At 50.7% G+C, this 12,770-nt stretch overlaps 2 protein-coding genes and 1 non-coding gene across 3 annotated transcripts; 1 reads left to right on the forward strand and 2 right to left on the reverse strand.

Annotated features, from left to right (window-relative positions):
* The first annotated feature begins 5 nt into the window (after positions 1-5).
* On the forward strand, positions 6-5,332 carry LOC101077823 (nuclear cap-binding protein subunit 1). The gene is made up of 23 exons (XM_003978106.3): positions 6-183; positions 711-799; positions 874-974; positions 1,049-1,205; positions 1,278-1,385; positions 1,482-1,603; positions 1,698-1,767; positions 1,865-2,080; positions 2,151-2,248; positions 2,330-2,393; positions 2,475-2,585; positions 2,697-2,761; positions 2,834-2,896; positions 2,975-3,049; positions 3,124-3,227; positions 3,403-3,525; positions 3,676-3,778; positions 3,842-3,935; positions 4,011-4,114; positions 4,194-4,311; positions 4,389-4,529; positions 4,603-4,716; positions 4,849-5,332. The coding sequence occupies exons 1-23, from the start codon at positions 150-152 to the stop codon at positions 4,960-4,962; spliced, it is 2,388 nt and encodes a 795-aa protein (XP_003978155.1). The 5' UTR covers positions 6-149; the 3' UTR covers positions 4,963-5,332.
* Positions 5,333-5,494: 162 nt separating this feature from the next.
* slc49a3 (solute carrier family 49 member 3) lies at positions 5,495-12,514 on the reverse strand. The gene is made up of 10 exons (XM_029846931.1): positions 12,182-12,514; positions 11,210-11,368; positions 10,900-11,116; positions 10,269-10,345; positions 9,926-10,063; positions 9,107-9,223; positions 7,097-7,249; positions 6,706-6,863; positions 6,531-6,634; positions 5,495-6,134 (listed from the first exon to the last, which is right to left on the reverse strand). Exons 1-10 carry the CDS (start codon positions 12,347-12,349, stop codon positions 5,950-5,952), a joined length of 1,476 nt encoding a protein of 491 aa, XP_029702791.1. The 5' UTR covers positions 12,350-12,514; the 3' UTR covers positions 5,495-5,949.
* Positions 6,422-6,493, reverse strand: trnap-cgg (transfer RNA proline (anticodon CGG)). Its single transcript has one exon. It is a non-coding gene; the product is annotated as a tRNA-Pro (tRNA).
* Positions 12,515-12,770: the final 256 nt, after the last annotated feature.

The raw sequence follows: 12,770 nt of genomic DNA on the forward strand, positions 1-12,770 counted from the left end.
GCACATCTTGAAAGAGACCGCTATTATTTTTCTGCACCCACAGCGGCGCTGAAAGATCTAGAAGCTAATTTAGCTTACTAATCAGTTGTTTGTTTGTTTGTTTGTTTTTTATTTTAAAAAATTTCCCCATCGACTTGAAGCCTGTAGAAATGTCCAGGAGACGACACGCCGACGATAATGACGGTAGGTCCGCGTTGATTTCATTCGTTCGTGTGGTTCCTAAGTGTTAGCAGGCGTGTTAGCCTGCTGCTGGTTCTGCTGTGTTGTGGTGCTCTCAGGTTCGGTGTTTGTAGATTATCCTACGGTGCAACACTAACGCCCTCCAAATCAATCTACACATAAAACGAGATATGACAAATTAAATGAGTTTATTGTGGTTTTATTAAACTAAAAAGATTAGCGGGGGTAAGGTGGCGAATGAATTCATTCACCCCAGGCTACAGCTAGCTTGCCGTTTTGGGGGCAGTAACCCACCCAAACCTTTCAGCTGAAACGTGCTGTTAATAATTTCAAAGGCGATACCTCATTTAATGTGCTCTTAGTTGTGATCCACCGATGTATATTTGAAGGTGAACCGAACAGCGTGCATGTGTTGTGCATTGAACCCGAGCATAAAATGCTTTATACTGCTGCACAAGTCATGATTTGGTTTGCGTTGAGAGGTTTCTTGATTTTTTCCTCACTTTTCTATTATTTCCAACTCTTTCCAGGAGGACAGGCCCACAAAAGGCGGAGGACCTCAGAACCCATTGAAATCGAAGACCGCTTGGAGTCACTGATATGTCGCGTTGGTGAGAAGGTGAAAACAGCATCACCTGTCTCCATTCAAATAAAAGCACCTGCAAGTCCTAAAAGATTACATTTCCCTTTCAGAGTACATCTTCACTGGAGAGCAATTTGGAGGGTCTGGCAGGCGTGTTGGAAGCAGACCTTCCAAACTACAAAAACAAAATCTTGCGAATTTTATGTGCAGTGTAAGTTTTGGCCAGCTGTTCACGCTCTAGATTAGTGTCTGATCAGGAGATTTAAAACCTTGTTTTGTCTGCAGTGCACGCCTTCTACCGGAGAAGCTGACCGTGTATACCACGTTAGTCGGCCTACTGAACGCCCGGAACTACAATTTTGGGGGCGAGTTTGTGGAGGCCATGATCAGGCAACTCAAGGAGACGCTGAAAAACAACCTGTATGATGAAGCTGTTCACCTGGTGAGCTGGTGCTTTCCAAGCACTTCAAATGATGCGCGTGTGGGTTCTTTCACGCGATGCTTTTGTTTGTAGGTGCGTTTTCTGTCCGATTTGGTCAACTGTCATGTGATCGCCGCTCCGTCGATGGTGGCCATGTTTGAAAACTTTGTCAGTGTTACTCAGGAGGAAGACGTCCCACAGGTAGCTGCATCTGCCCCCAGTGCACGTTCACTTCTTTTATCTCGCACTTGTTTCTGGATTTTTGTTCTTCTAAAGACGTCTTGTTGGTATCATCAGGTTCGGTCGGACTGGTTTGTATATGTGGTGCTTTCATGTCTTCCCTGGGTTGGAAAAGAGCTTTATGAGAAGAAAGATGTGGAGATGGACCGGCTGCTCAGTCAGATCGAAGGTTATCTAAAGTAAGGATGTCGCAGTTCTCACGTTTTCTTTCAGTGCTTCTGTAAAGGTCTCTTCATGTGTTGGTGCCTTAAAAACCACTTATTGTTTTCCAAGGAGGAGAGTAAAGACACATGTACCCATGCTGCAGGTGTGGACGGCAGAGAAGCCACACCCACAGGAGGAGGTAAGCCATGGGGGGACGAGGTACAGAAGGTTTCGGGCGAGATGATGTTCTTTCTTTCTTCCTTGGCTCATTCTCAAGCTTCTCTTTCTTTCTTCAGTACCTGGACTGTCTTTGGGCCCAGATTCAGAAGCTAAAGAAAGACCGCTGGCAGGAGCGCCACATCCTCCGGCCCTACATTGCTTTTGACAGTGTGCTGTGTGAGGCGCTGCAGCACAACCTGCCCCCCTTCACCCCTCCAGGACACATGCCTGACGCACAGTACCCCATGCCTTCCGTGGTCTTCCGCATGTTCGACTACACTGACGCCCCAGAGGTACAAAAGATCAGTTAGCCCAATGCTGCGCGGTGATACTGGAGCCTAGCGTTCCTCTGCTCACCATCAGGGTCCCGTGATGCCTGGCAGCCATTCTGTGGAGAGATTTGTAATCGAGGAAAACCTGCACTGTATCATCAAGACCCATTGGAAAGAGAGGAAGACCTGGTGGGTGGCGGCCTTCAGCCTGCTGCTTCTGCTTCGTTACGCAGTGTTTTAACACTTCCTGTCTTTTCCTTTCCCTGTTAGTGCTGCACAGCTGCTGAGCTACCCTGGAAAAAACAAGATTCCTCTCAACTATCACATCGTGGAGGCACGAAACCTTCGATAGATGGTGGCTGGGCAGTGACGACCGTGGAATGAGTGTTTTAAAGTGGCGTTTCCCTCTGCTCAGGTGATCTTTGGAGAGCTGTTCCAGCTGCCCGTCCCCCCCCACATCGACGTCATGTACACCACGCTGCTGATCGAGCTCTGCAAACTGCAGCCGGGCTCGTTGCCACAAGTCGTATCCCCCATAGTTGATTATGACCTTTCCAACAAGTCCGTTCATGAATCTGTGGTGTTGTGAACAAATGTGGTGCATGGTGCTGATTGGGCCTTGACAGGTGGGTGTTAGTTGGCCCAAGCCACAGAGATGATGTACATGCGACTGGACACCATGAACACCACCTGCATAGACAGGTGACCCCCCCTCAGCACGCTGGCAGCCCCCCTGTGGGACACACAGCCTCACTCTCACCTTTGTGTTTCCAGACTAATCAACTGGTTTTCTCACCACCTGAGCAACTTCCAGTTCAGATGGAGCTGGGATGACTGGTGAGTGAGCCCCCCCCCCCCCCGATGAGCTGTTCAACACTCCTTAGCCATCCGGTGATCATTCGCTGTCTTTTCCAGGTCTGACTGTCTGGCTGTAGATCAGGAAATGCCCAAACCCAAATTTGTCAAAGAGGTCCTGGAGAAGTGCATGAGGTGTGCACGTTTCCTCCGACCACGTCTGTATACGGGGGCTTTGGGGACGCCGCTCATTTCTCGTTTCCCTGCAGGCTGTCGTACCACCAGCGGATCGTGGACCTCGTCCCTCCCACCTTCTCAGGGCTCATCCCAGCGGAACCCATCAGTATTTACAAATATGGAGAGGAGAGCTCCTGTAAGTCCTCCGGATCTTTGATGCTTTCATCTTCCCACTCATCATTCCATTAAATAAAGAAGGAGCAGGAATCTGAGCAGCGAGCAGCTCCTGATCTGGGAGCAGTGAGGAACATCTCGCTCAACCTTCTAGACAGTCTTGATCTGCAGCCCGGCTTTGCTCTCCCTCCGTGCAGCTTCGTTGCCGGGATACCCTGTGGCCATCACCATGGGGAACGCCATCAAGAACCGAGCAACCAATGAGGAGATCCTGGCCATCCTCAAAGAGCTGCCCAACCCAAACCAAGACGACGACGACGGTCAGTTGTGGCGGTTTTGCCGCGCTGGTCGGTCGTCTTTGACGTCTCAGACCAAAGACAAACATCCTCCTTTACATCAAAGGGAAGTGGGCGAGTTCTGGAATGTCCTCCGGCACTCAGCCTCTGGTTTTGTTTGTTCTCCTCTTCCAGACGAGGGCGAGACTTTCAACCCCCTGAAGGTGGACGTGTTCCTGCAGACTTTGCTCAGCGTGGCGTCCAAATCCTTCAGCCACTCCTTCAGCGCCCTGGGAAAGTGAGTTCCTCTGCTGGGAATAAACCAGGCCGCGCTCCGTGCAAACCTGTTTGGATTTTCCAGGTTCCACGAGATCCTGAAGACGCTGACGGAGAGCGACGAGGGGAAGCTGCACATCCTGAAGGTGGTGTACGATGTGTGGAGGAATCACCCGCAGGTAAAACCCGGGTCATCGGCAGCTATTGGCGCCGCCGGCCGCTTGCAGGTGTGACGCCTGTTGACGTCTTTCCAGATGATCGCGGTCCTGGTGGACAAGATGATCCGGACGCAGATAACGGACTGCGCCGCTGTGGCCAACTGGCTCTTCTCTCAGGACATGGCGCATGAGTTCACCAGGTGAGTCGCCAAGCCCGTAGCGTGAGTGTGTAAGGAGGGGAAACGATGCCGTACCGATGTCCACATGAACCCTGTCCAGACTTTACATCTGGGAGATTCTGCACTCCACCATCCGGAAAATGGACAAGCACGTCCAGAAGATCCAGCAGGAGCTGGAGGAAGCCAAGGACAAGCTGGAGAAACAACAGCACAAGAGGGTAACTTTGGGCGCCATCGCCACTGAACCGGGCCAGACGTGGTCATTAAAGCCGTTGTGTGTGCCGATGTCTCCCAGAGGGACAGCGGGGACGACGAGGACATGGACAAAGCCAGCGAGGATGAGGAGGGTCAGCTGGAGGAGCAGATCGAGAGGCTGCAAGAGAAAGTGGAGTCGGCGCAGAGCGAGCAGAAGAACCTCTTTCTGGTCATCTTTCAGGTAAAACCGGGTTTGTCTTTTTTAAACGGTTCCACCACGTTGGCTCCCGTAACGTGTTGGTGCGTCATGGCAGCGCTTCATCATGCTGCTGACGGAACATCTGGTTCGCTGTGAGACGGGCAGCGTGGACATCAGCACACCCTGGTACAAAAACTGCATCGAGCGGCTCCAGCAGATCTTCCTCATGGTAACGGCTCACACACACACACACACATCCTCGTACTGCTGTCTTTGTGAGGACGTCCATAGACACAACTCACCCCAACCTGAACCCAAGCTGGTCTTTGATGTTCCCTCGACATTTCCCTTTGTGCCACAGCACCACGTGACCATCCAGCAGTACATGGGAACGCTGGAGAACCTGCTGTTCACGGCCGAGCTGGACCACCACATCCTGGCCGTGTACCAGCAGTTCTGTGCTCTGCAGCTCTGAGACGCCCTCACACACACGTGACGCCCAGTGTTTGTGTTCACACACAACTTAATTCTACCAGCTCTTGCATCTTGAATTCCCCCCCATGACCTTTTTTTTTTTTTTAATGTTCATCTTGTTTTTGACATTTTTAAAATTGGAATTCAAATGGTTTGATTTGATAAGTGACCCGTTTTTCCATCTGTACATCCTGTTTGTATATTTGAGAATGGCTCTTTTTGAAGCTGTAAGAACTGTCTGAATGAAGAAGTGAGAGTTGAGGAAAGCATTTTCAGGTCGGGTCGGACTAATAACAAATCCAGAGAGCATTCTAATTTTTTACATTTGTTTTATGTAGAATTGGGAAAAAATTAAATTTCTCCAGTCTAAACTCCGGGTGTCCGTCTGTCATTTCCATCCGTGGTGCCAGCAACGTTTAGTTCCTGATAAATAGTTCCCCTCAACCTAAAGGCTCAATGAGCCTTTTTTCTAAATAGGCTTGCGGCCCGGGGCCACCAGGGGGCCCCAGAGGGCTGAAAAAGGCTACATTTAATTACCACATTTGTGCTCCACAACTCAAAGATTTCATTTAATATGAACACAATCTTAAAATCAACTTTTTTTTTGGCCTTTGATAACCCCTTAAAACTATTATAAGTAGCCTAAAAAGTGCATTAGATGATTTTAGCATCTGGAATGCACAAATTAAAAAAAAAAAAAAAATATTACTACAGTTTAGTTAGTTAATAAAATTTGGTTTTATGTATCTTAAAAGAAATAATTGATCATAAAGTTAAAGCACGCGGTACCATCCATTGAGGCCACAGTGGTTCTAGGGAAACTGAACTCCTGGAATATTCATTCTGTAAAGTTTAGAGTTCAGTTCCCTTCAAGTAAACAAATGTCGTACCGAAACATCACTGTTGAATGTATAAAAGTTAAAAATACTAAAATGAGTAAAATGTTGCCGTGACGCCCTCTAGTGGAGAGGTGCCGTAACCACGAGACCTATGAGGAGTGGGTCTGGTCCCTGTTGAGGGTCTGGTCCCTGTTGAGGGGCTGATCAGCGAGCAGCGGGCTGCTGCTGCTGGCATCTTCCTCTTCTGCCTCCACCCGTCGGTACGGCGTGTGGAAGAAGACGACGAAGCAGCAGGCGAAGAGGCAGAACAGTCCGGCCAGCACCAGCATCGACACTGTGGCCCAGAAACACCCAGACAAAAGGACGGTGTTGGTCAGGTGACTCTCACAACGTGGAAGGTGCTTGAGTTTAAAACTAGGAGCAGGTATTATTCTGGAATAAGGAGGATTCACGAGATTCTCTCCAGAAACGGGCTAATTAAAACAAAACGAGCGTGTTGCTCGTTGGACAAGTGTGATTCTCTTTGGTTTTAAATGCCACAGTTGGACGTTTGAATGGGTTAAAGGTTATCGCAGGTTGGAATCCTCCCTCGTCCAAAAACATCACCACCGGAAGCGCTGAGGGCTCGTCCGGGAGTCGAACCCGGGACCTCTCGCACCCGAAGCGAGAATCATCCCACTAGACCAACGAGCCACAGCGTGAAGGAGCAGCCAGGACACAGGTGACCCACCTCCCCAGCTCAAGTCTTCACCCTGGCAGGTGGACAGAGGCGCCTCGGTGATCCGGGTGGTCAGAGCCTGCAGGAGGACCACGTAGAGGACGCCCTGAACCTGCCTGCGGAGGAAGGGATCCGGAATCAGACTTTGGATTCACATTTGTGCAGGTGTCAACGTTCACCCTCGTACCCCGACATGACGATGATCCCCGTTGACGTCGCTTCTCCGACAGGGTAGGAACACTCCACGCACAGCTCCATGGCCACCGGGTAGGCGGAGTTACCAAACAGGCCCAGGAGAGAGCAGACCACCGCCACGGCCGCTCGCTGCTGCTGGAGCTGGGACACCTGAGGGGGGGGGAGGAGAAAGGAAAACCACCAAACGTGGGTCTGATGTGGCCGCAGGAGGCCTGAAGGTGCGGAGCTTTTATTCAGTAAGGAACAGAACCGGGAGCCCGGAACAGCACGTTTCCCGTTAGCCCAGAACAAATCTGCTCCTCCAGCCCGGTGCCTCCCGTCACACCGAAGCCGAGCGCTCGGATCAGAACCTTCAGCCGGCAGGTTTGGTACCGTGTTCTCACCAGGGAGAAGGCGATGAGGGCCAGGGCGGTCAAGAGCAGGCTGACTTTGACGACCTCGGTGAACCTCTTGGTCCTGTCCACGTAGAAGCTCAGAGCAGCGGCGCCCAGAACCCCGAACAGGATGAACAACGCCACGCAGAGTCCAGCAAAGTCCTGCACACAGGCGACAGACTGAGCCGGAGATTCACGCCTCCGGGAGGCAGATGTGTGTGTCGCTGATGTGTGTAGCTGATGTGTGTAGCTGATGTGTGTTGATGTGTGTCGCTGATGTGTGTAGCTGATGTGTGTAGCTGATGTGTGTTGTGTAGCTGATGTGTGTAGCTGATGTGTGTTGATGTGTGTTGATGTGTGTAGCTGATGTGTGTTGATGTGTGTTGATGTGTGTAGCTGATGTGTGTTGATGTGTGTCGCTGATGTGTAGCTGATGTGTGTTGTGTAGCTGATGTGTGTAGCTGATGTGTGTTGATGTGTGTCGCTGATGTGTGTAGCTGATGTGTGTTGATGTGTGTAGCTGATGTGTGTTGATGTGTGTCGCTGATGTGTGTAGCTGATGTGTGTTGATGTGTGTCGCTGATGTGTGTAGCTGATGTGTGTTGATGTGTGTAGCTGATGTGTGTTGATGTGTGTAGCTGATGTGTGTTGATGTGTGTAGCTGATGTGTGTAGCTGATGTGTGTTGTGTAGCTGATGTGTGTAGCTGATATGTGTTGATGTGTGTCGCTGATGTGTGTAGCTGATGTGTGTAGCTGATGTGTGTTGATGTGTGTCGCTGATGTGTGTAGCTGATGTGTGTAGATGTGTGTAGCTGATGTGTGTAGCTGATGTGTGTTGATGTGTGTTGATGTGTGTAGCTGATGTGTGTTGATGTGTGTAGCTGATGTGTGTTGATGTGTGTAGCTGATGTGTGTAGCTGATGTGTGTTGATGTGTGTAGCTGATGTGTGTTGATGTGTGTAGCTGATGTGTGTTGATGTGTGTAGCTGATGTGTGTAGCTGATGTGTGTTGTGTAGCTGATGTGTGTAGCTGATGTGTGTTGATGTGTGTCGCTGATGTGTGTAGCTGATGTGTGTAGCTGATGTGTGTTGATGTGTGTCGCTGATGTGTGTAGCTGATGTGTGTAGATGTGTGTAGCTGATGTGTGTAGCTGATGTGTGTTGATGTGTGTTGATGTGTGTAGCTGATGTGTGTTGATGTGTGTAGCTGATGTGTGTTGATGTGTGTAGCTGATGTGTGTAGCTGATGTGTGTAGCTGATGTGTGTTGATGTGTGTAGCTGATGTGTGTTGATGTGTGTAGCTGATGTGTGTTGATGTGTGTAGCTGATGTGTGTAGCTGATGTGTGTTGTGTAGCTGATGTGTGTAGCTGATATGTGTTGATGTGTGTCGCTGATGTGTGTAGCTGATGTGTGTAGCTGATGTGTGTTGATGTGTGTCGCTGATGTGTGTAGCTGATGTGTGTAGATGTGTGTAGCTGATGTGTGTAGCTGATGTGTGTTGATGTGTGTCGCTGATGTGTGTAGCTGATGTGTGTAGATGTGTGTAGCTGATGTGTGTAGCTGATGTGTGTAGCTGATGTGTGTTGATGTGTGTCGCTGATGTGTGTTGATGTGTGTCGTTGATGTGTGTAGCTGATGTGTGTTGATGTGTGTAGCTGATGTGTGTTGATGTGTGTCGCTGATGTGTGTTGATGTGTGTAGCTGATGTGTGTAGCTGATGTGTGTTGTGTAGCTGATGTGTGTTGTGTAGCTGATGTGTGTAGCTGATGTGTGTTGTGTAGCTGATGTGTGTTGTGTAGCTGATGTGTGTAGCTGATGTGTGTTGTGTAGCTGATGTGTGTTGTGTAGCTGATGTGTGTAGCTGATGTGTGTTGTGTAGCTGATGTGTGTTGTGTAGCTGATGTGTGTAGCTGATGTGTTGTGTAGCTGATGTGTGTAGCTGATGTGTTGTGTAGCTGATGTGTGTAGCTGATGTGTGTTGTGTAGCTGATGTGTGTAGCTGATGTGTGTTCTTACGCTGGTGTATCCCTGGACACACAGGACCTGGTCCAGCAGCGTGTTGAAGGCGCTGAACGTCGCCATGGCGGCGCCGCCGCTCAGCAGCAGCACCAGGTAGGCTTTGTTCTTCAGGAGCTGGGGAGGAAGAAGATGAGGAGCTGGGACACAACCCTCCTGGGGGGGGGGGGGGGGGGGGGGGGGGAGGAGGACGAAGAGGAGGACGAAGAGGAGGAGGATGAAGAGGAGCAGGAGGATGAAGAGAAGGAGGATGAGAGGAGGAAGAGAAGGAGGAGGAAGAGGAGGAGGGAGAGGAAGAGGAAGAAGAGGAGGAGGAAGAAGAGGAGGGAAGAGGAAGAAGAGGAGGAGGAAGAGGAAGAGAGGAGGAGGAAGAGGAGGAGAAAGAGAAGGAGGGAGAGGAAGAAGAGGAGGATGAAGAGGAGGAGGATGAAGAGAAGGAGGATGAGAGGAGGAAGAGAAGGAGGAGAAGGATGAGGAAGAGGAGGAGGGAGAGGAAGAGGAAGAAGAGGTGGAGGAGGAGGACGGAGAGGAGGAGGAGGAGGAGGAGCAGGAGCAAGAGGAGGAGGAGGAGGAGGAAGAGGAGGAGGAGGCCGTTTCATGAGGAGGAAACACCAGTGGTGCCGAACACCTGCGGATTCGACCCGCTCAGGAGCCAAACCCCTGCTTCTCTTCTCCACTTCCTGTTTCCTGCTGCCTGAAACACCTGGGGGCAGATGTGCTGCACCTGGGGGCAGATGTGCTGCACCTGGGGGCAGATGTGCTGCACCTGGATGATGACACACACCAGCAGCAGGGGGACGCGGCCGCGTTTGTTCTCACCAGTTTGATTCCCTGGAAAAACGGCTCGGAGCTGGACGACACCGCGCCGGCCGAGGGCGGCGTCGGGGGGGTGCTGCTCCATATCCCCACTGTTGCTAGGAAACAGGAGATGCACGCCGGGACCGCGTAGACAATCAGCTGAAGGAGGGACAGAAACCAGAGATGAACGGAGTCGGGCTCCCACAACGCTCTGGGAAGTTCTGGGAAGTTCTGGGAAGTTCTGGACGTCTGCGCCGCCCACCGTTCCAAAACAGAACCTTCCCATTTTTTGTCAGTTCTCTTTTTGGGAAAGAAACGTCCATCAGAGGCAGCAGATGAAAGGATTTGGGTGAACTGAACCCACCAGAGTCGGGATCTTCGCCGGTGCGGTAACGACCCAGGGAGAGACGAGGCTGCTGAGCAGCATTCCCAGGAGGTTGCCTACGTGGGGGAGGAGGCAAAGTCAGGCTGTGGACAACAAAAACTGCCCTTCTGCTGCTGATCCGTGGACATTCCCAAGATAACATGAACCAAACTTTGGCCCTTTGTTGAGCAACAACCTCCCTTCATTTCTAACTCAGAACCGGCTCAAACTGACGCAGAGGAAACTGGGCCCAGGTGATCTGAGACAGCGCCGACACTGACGCTCATTCACCTCAGACTAAATAACGCTCGTGTTTCGATCACTCACACATCTGCAGGTTGACAGAATTATTTTAAAAGGAAAAGAAACAAACGTGAATGCAGATAATTACTCAAGGGGCGGACAGCGGCCTCTACAGGCAGGAGACGGTACTGCAGCGCCTGCGCACAGCTGCGTTTTTTAAAAACTAATTTAGTTTGAAGCGTCACCAATCATAGTTCAACAGGCCTGGAGCACTAAAGGTCATGGGTGATGGTCCCCGGAGCACTAAAGGTCATGGGTGATGGTCCCCGGAGCACTAAAGGTCATGGGTGATGGTCCCCGGTCAGTGTCACACGTGTGGTGAACTCACACATGGAGGCGATCATGTTGGCTGTTGCACGCTGGCGATCGGGGAACCAGAGCGCCGCGAGCTTGGTGGGGGCGAACAGGATGAAGGGCTGGCCCAGCGCGCCCAGGGTCTGGCCCAGCATGACCACGGCGTAGCGCAGCGTGACGCCTTCGCCCGCCAGCGTCCCACAGACGCGCACCAGCGCACCAACGGCGCCCAGCCAGGATCCCAGAATCAGCTGCGGTTCGGACGCACAAAAACACACAAACGTCACGAAGCTGCAGGGAATAAAGTGAACAGCCCATAATAGTTCAACTGCAGTGGTTTGTACCGTGATCCGCAGCCCGAGGCTGTCCATCATCCACGTGGCGCCGAGGGTGAGCGGGATGGCGACCACCATGAAGACCACGGAAAACCAGTTGACCTCCTCCAGACTGACCCCCAGGTACTGGGACGTCTGGGTGGCCACTGGGGCAAAGGTCAGCCATATCTGGGGAGGACGTGACGACATGTGAGCGGGTCGGGGTTCTGGATCCTGGTCGTGTCGAGGGAGAAACCCCCACGAGGACCAACGGATGAACCCAGGCTTCGTTTTGGGAGGAAGTGACTTTTCCCAGACAGGAAGTAGGTTCAGATTATTGCACACGCGGGCACTTTTTCCTTTAGCTCCTCCCTCCATCGCGTGAGCGGAACCACCTGCTGACACAACTGAGCCGGTTTCACTTCTCGGAATGGAAGAGTCGCGTCGGCACCAGCGCGCGCGCGCGCGCACGCACACGTGCACGTCTGCCGCTCGAGCTTTTGAGTGACTGGTCCTTTCCAAAATGCCACCAGAGCTTTAGTTTAAGAATGAAACATTTGTCTGAAAGGGCTTTAGTGAGCATTATTCCTGCCCCTACACGTGATACACTCAATATTCAACTAGTCAGAGGTCAGAGGTCAAAGGTCCCTGATTTTAGCACGGAGCCCATTTATTTTACCATTAACACTGATTAATAAAATGGTCATTGTAACTGTCAAATGGCCAAACTCCCCTATGAAACTAGAATTTAAAGACATTTATTGACATGAATTCCACCTGGTCACATGACCAGTTGGGATCTTGTTTGCGAACCTTTACTATAACTTTATTTTCCTCCTGGTGTTTTATTGGAAAGTCTTAAGCCATTTTAAACTGCATTTCTTTGCGGGGATGTTAACCACTCTTTTCAGTACTCCTGAGAGTTGGGCCCCAGGTGTGACTATGAAGCCGAACCCCGCAGCAGCAGAACCGGGTCGTTAGCAGCTTGCTAAGCTAACTCACCATCGCGTTGCAGCAGCTTGACAGACACAGCACCAGCAAGACGAACCATCTCCTCTTGTAGACTTTAAAAAGCGGCGGTCTCCTGTTCTGTTCTGGCTCCGGGATCTCCTGAACACCGGTTCTGGAATCGATCCGAACTTCGGAGTTTCCTCTGCGGTTCTTCTCCATATGGGCGGAAACATCAAGGCTTAAACTGGTTTACGACTGTGGACATCAGCAGCGGACGGATGGACACGAAATAAACGCAGACCCCGCATGTCCCGCAGAGGTAAACGTTACCTGTGAAACAACACTGGTCGGATGACGTCAGCATAAGTTAGTTTAGGATTTAGGTCGGGAGTGTCCAACAAAAGATCTCCTACAAACAGGATGCATCACTCTCTCTGTCAGTTCAGATCATTGTTATAGTACAGACAAAACTGAAATATTTATCAAATGTGCATTAAATTAGCAATTCACTAAATAATTCCAAAAATGTAGGTTACTGTTAAATACGTTAATATCAAGCTTTTTTTAAAATTTAATTCCACTCAGCTTCTCTATTCATTTGTTACTGATATGTTTTCCACATTGAAAAGTAGCTGTCATC

Source organism: Takifugu rubripes, chromosome 14, assembly GCF_901000725.2.
Source record: "Takifugu rubripes chromosome 14, fTakRub1.2, whole genome shotgun sequence".
In the NCBI taxonomy this organism is placed as follows: Eukaryota; Metazoa; Chordata; class Actinopteri; order Tetraodontiformes; family Tetraodontidae; genus Takifugu; species Takifugu rubripes.